Source organism: Montipora capricornis, chromosome 8 (genome assembly GCF_036669925.1).
Source record: "Montipora capricornis isolate CH-2021 chromosome 8, ASM3666992v2, whole genome shotgun sequence".
Taxonomy (NCBI): domain Eukaryota; kingdom Metazoa; phylum Cnidaria; class Anthozoa; order Scleractinia; family Acroporidae; genus Montipora; species Montipora capricornis.
Window position 1 is genome coordinate 18,179,861 of NC_090890.1, and position 5,000 is coordinate 18,184,860.

The 5,000-nt window shown below is 37.4% G+C and overlaps 1 protein-coding gene across 1 annotated transcript; it reads left to right on the plus strand.

Annotated features, from left to right (window-relative positions):
• Positions 1-1,176: 1,176 nt before the first annotated feature.
• On the plus strand, positions 1,177-4,073 carry LOC138059614 (melanocyte-stimulating hormone receptor-like). Its single transcript, XM_068905238.1, has one exon. It carries the CDS (start codon positions 1,791-1,793, stop codon positions 2,739-2,741), a length of 951 nt encoding a protein of 316 aa, XP_068761339.1. The 5' UTR covers positions 1,177-1,790; the 3' UTR covers positions 2,742-4,073.
• Positions 4,074-5,000: the final 927 nt, after the last annotated feature.

Genomic DNA, 5,000 nt, shown 5'->3' on the forward strand with positions numbered 1-5,000 from the left:
AGAATATGAAACTGTTAGTTTTTTTATATTTGATCGGTGGTTATGTAATTGTGAGTGAAAGTAATCATCGCAGTTTAGGTTAATGAAGCAAACCCATAGAGCAAGTGCAGCGCATGGCAATGAGTTTAACCCCGTTCAAGCCTGCATTTTTAACTTTTAAGCTCAAGTTGCTTCAACTTGTGTTCTAACTTCACTAGCAACAGTGCAATTAGCAGTTAATTTTCAAATAGCTGTAGATAGAAAAATACGGTCGCCAGCTCATTTTTTGGTGTACTTGATTACATCGATATCTTTCAAAACATTACCTCCTTTCATTGTGGATCAATATTTTCTGAGATCGAACTCCAAATGAAATCCACCTGTTCATTCGCAATTCCACTTTTACTATCTTTTGCAAATATTTGAAGCCTGGTATATTTATGCATCCCCAATCTGAAATTCTTCCATTGTAATTTTTAGAACGTCTTATTTCTTTAAGTAAATGTTGATTTTTCCCCTTTTGACACGTAGATAACGAAATTTGACTATCCCAATATTTTCAGTGAATTGTGATTTTCAGAATCCGCTCCAGAATTTTTTTTAAATTTTGCAATGGCTCTTATCATAGTGTACGTACAATGTACAAATCAAGAGATTTAGTAAAAGAGACTTCCCTAACGTTGTTTCCACCACATGGGTTGGTAGATTCAGTGAAAGGGTTTAATCTTTGCCCAGAACCAAATAAGATGAATTACGCTCCAAGTCTTGGTAAATTTGTGAATACGACGGTTCTTTAACTAATAACGTCAATTTCCTTTTTTTCCATATCTTTGTCGATTATCCGCTTTCATTTGGTGCACAATTTTTTTCTCAGTCAGTAGCGGTGAACGCTTCATTCAGGTGTTTCCTTATCACAAATAGTTGTCAGTAAATATAAGAGTGTCACTTGTCAAACGGCATTAGTATTTTTTCCCGTATGCAAACAATATCACCAAAAAGGGAAATATAGGATAGTTATCATGTCTCGCTTGAAAATATTTGCTGAAGGAGCCTTTAAATTTGGTCAATGCTGGCTTTCAACGTGTTAGAGAATAAGAGTATTGTTTTAAGTCTAATATTTCCGATATTTTACCAAATCTTTCGCTTTATAACTACTTCTAATACCAACGCTTGCAACTTGGTCCTAGGTAGATTTAATCAAAAGGACTAACCCGAAAGTCGGAGCGAAACTCTATTTCTCTCTCCTACTTCTCTACCACCAATAAACATGCAAGAAGAATTTATAGAAAATTAAACGAGACCGGTTAGTTTCGGAGAACAAAAATACGCAATAAAGCTATTTTAACCTAAAACTATCGAAGCGCATTTCCAAAGCTGATGAACCCTGTTTACAAAGAAAAATGTATATACATCTATATATCTATATAAATAGCTATCTTTTACTTAGTGTATCTTGCCCAGCACTATTGACGTCGCACATTAAAAGTTCATACATAAAGCCAATTGGATTGACGCTAAGGCGATAATATCTTGGTGTTTGATCATGCCGTCCCAGTAAAATAAATTGGTGTTCGTTGCATAAGGCGCTTCCGTTCGTATTATTTACTCAATTTATGGAAATTTTTTTGCTTTGGTCCTTGGGTAATCATATCTGTGTTGATTTACCTGATATCACCAATTTAGAGACGGAACTGCAATTTGCGTACGTTATCCCTTTCAGTGTATTTAAATAATATTACTCCATTCTTTTCTTCAATTAGTTGAAGAGCGGTAAAGAAGTAACGAGCCCGCCAGGGAAAACCTTCATCAGAATGGCTAACTGTTCACTGAATCAGACGAGGGGTTGTAAGTCCTCAGCGGCTTTCATTTGTGCTTACGACCCTACAGTTTTACTTCAAGTTCCGCAGAGTCTCTATTACACCTACATCGTATCCGTTGTGTTTAATGCAATGTTCTCGGTGACAGCAATTGTTGGAAATGCTTTAGTGCTAACAGCCCTTGTGAAAACCCGTTCTCTTCACTCACCATCCAAGGCGCTGCTACGTAGCTTAGCTTCGTCTGATCTATTTGTCGGTATATTTGTGCAGCCCATGTACATTGCCTACTGCTTGTCCGGCCTCTTGGAAGACTATTACGTTCGCTGTTTCTCTTGGATGGTGTATCCTCTTTTTAGCGACTATTTCGTGGCAGTTTCTTTTCTTACTATGGTCGCTATAAGCATTGATAGATACTTGGCTCTACGTCTTCGCGCTCGTTACCGTTTGGTGGTCACATTGACAAAAGCAAACACTACTGTATTATCAGTGTGGATTACAAGCTCGGTTTTTCCCATCGCTCGCCTTGTGGCAGGAAGAGTCTCGCTTCTTCTCTCTTGTGCCATTTTTGTATTATTTGTTATAGTGCCAACGTTTGCGCACTTCAAAATACGTCGTATGTTGCGAAGACACGAGACGCAAGTCTCAAACCAGTTTTATTTGCACCGAGAAGAAAGCTACTTGTCCATTAGCAAGTACAAGAAATCAGTTTGTGCCATGCGTTATGTGTATTTGGCATTACTGCTATGTTACATCCCTGTTGCTTGTGTTGCTCTGCTTTATATCAAGCCAAATCCAGCCCATATAAGCGTTCTTCTCCCAGTAGGCAATTTTGCATCAACGATGATGTTTTTCAACTCTTCCTTGAATCCCATTCTCTACTGCTGGCAGATCAGACAAGTTCGGGCAGCCATAAGAAACCTTGCGAATAGTACTCTTGGTTGTTAATCCTGATAAACAAAAAAAGGATGGCCTTGATCTCATTCTATGAATTTCGGAAAGTAACCACTCAATATAACTAGCGAATAACTGCCATAGAACTGATGTATAAGTCATCATTATAGGATGCAGTGTTATATGCAACAACAAGCTGGCGTTCTCGCCAGGTTAAGAAACTTAAAATCACTACAGAGACTAAACTACTACTTTATAAAACTGCTATCATGCCGTATCTCACCTATTGTCATCTCATATGGCATTTCTGTAAGGCGTCGGACACAAGAAAGGTTGAAAGAATTCAAGAGCGGGCACTAAGGATAGTTTATAATTCACATTCAGAAACGTACATTAACTTATTAGATCGCGCTAAACTACCAAGCCTTTTTAATAGGAGATTGTAAGACATAGTTATACTCATGTACAAGGTTAAATATAGGCTAGTTCCTGATTTCACTTGTGATATTTTCAGTACTAAGTCTTGTAAATATAATTTTAGAAACTAAAATTTTGATATTCCTAGATTTAATTCTGTATTGTATGGTAAACACTGTCTTAGATATCTTGGACCCTTTTTATGGAACAAGCTAGATAAAAACATCACTGAAACGAGCAGCCTATCTAAGTTTAAGTTTCATATTAGATGAAAGGATCTTACTGAACTGATAAATTGCAACAATTGCAACGCGTGCGTAATTTGTACCTCTTAAGGTGTGCCCTTGTTGTTAGAATTATTTTGATTATTTTAGCATATTGTAAATGTATAATTAACAAAACGAAAGTGGTTCAGCGTTGTCTGTACTTTTATCGACAACGATATTCGTCATCACAGTGGTCAAAATGTTGTGAACTCACGAGGCGTAGCCGAGTGAGTCTATAACAAATTTTGACCACTGTGATGACGAATATTGTTGTCGATAAGAGTACAGACAACAATGAACCATTTTCGATTTGTTTTTTCTTGCCACAATATTCAACGCCAAAGAAAGTTTTTATTTCTGAGCGTGACCAAAATCATAACTCAAAGAAAGAGCAAGCTTTGTCTATATAACTTTCTCGCAATATGATTGGTTTATTTCCCAAAATGAGCGTTCCTGATTGGCTATTACATTGCGTGACAAATTGACGCAAGCATGACGCGAGCAGCGTCGTCTAGACTCTTATCGACAACGGCAAATTAGCCAATCAGATTGCGAGATTACAAGCAATTGTGGTAAAAATAATTTATAGCTTATTTCTTATTTATTATCATAGTATTCATTATTTAGTTTATCTTTATGTTGTGTCCCCAATTAGCGTCAGCTAAATACATCGACACATGAATGAAGTTTATCATCATCATCATCATGGAAATCCTGTCAGTGATTGAAAGGAACACAATTTTTACAAAGTTGATTAGTAACAAGTGTCAACTATTTTATTAAAAAGCGAAAAAAAAAAAAAAAAGAGAAAAGAAAACAATTTTCTAACGCGAAAAGTCGTTTTTATTATTCTGTGGACACGTTTACAATATTCAGCTTTTCGACACTCCTGAAGACATCCTGTCATTGATTGCAAAAGCTTAATGTTATTAATCATGGAAACACAATTCGGCGGCAACGAAAAGAATAAAGGAAACCCAGAAATATCTAGGCCCTTGATTGGACAGGAGGCTACAGCTGACAAACAGGGATGCAGGCCTGAGATCTTTATTTTTCACCGGTAAAACGCTGATGAAATCGTGCAAAGTCGTCAAATAACCGTGTTTCTTACTTTTGTCCAAAAAACGCCATAGACTTCAAGCAACAAACAGCGATTTGAACGCACATTAATTTATCAGGTAGAACTAGCACTCCGGTGTAGTGTTCCGAGATCGAGTGGTTTAATAGCCTGCGTAGCAAGCGTTCCTGTTCGAAAGAAGAGCTTCGAAATGATCTTCCCGCGAACTGGCCGCGCGAAAGTTGGGGCAAATGACTGAGGGAACACTTGCAAGAACACCCCCTATTTTTGAAAAACGCCCACCTTTTAATAATTGACTTAACACACGCTGCTTGACGTCTTATTAAGAAATTAGCCAATAAGAGATCACCATGTTAACACATGATGACTTCCGTCAAAGCAAACCGAGGCACTGAGGAAACACCGGCGATCAATGCAGAATTTGCCAGAGTGTGATTTTACAGTTACATTTGTAACGGCAGCTTCTCAACCGGGTACGACTGGTTATGTTTCTTCCAAGAATTTGTTTAAACCATCGAATCCAAAAGAAACTTACGGACAAATTCTAGCTGA

Coding starts and splice junctions, on each gene's coding strand:
- LOC138059614 (XM_068905238.1), top strand. CDS start 1,791: ATGGCTAACTGTTCACTGAATCAGACGAGGGGTTGTAAGTCCTCAGCG.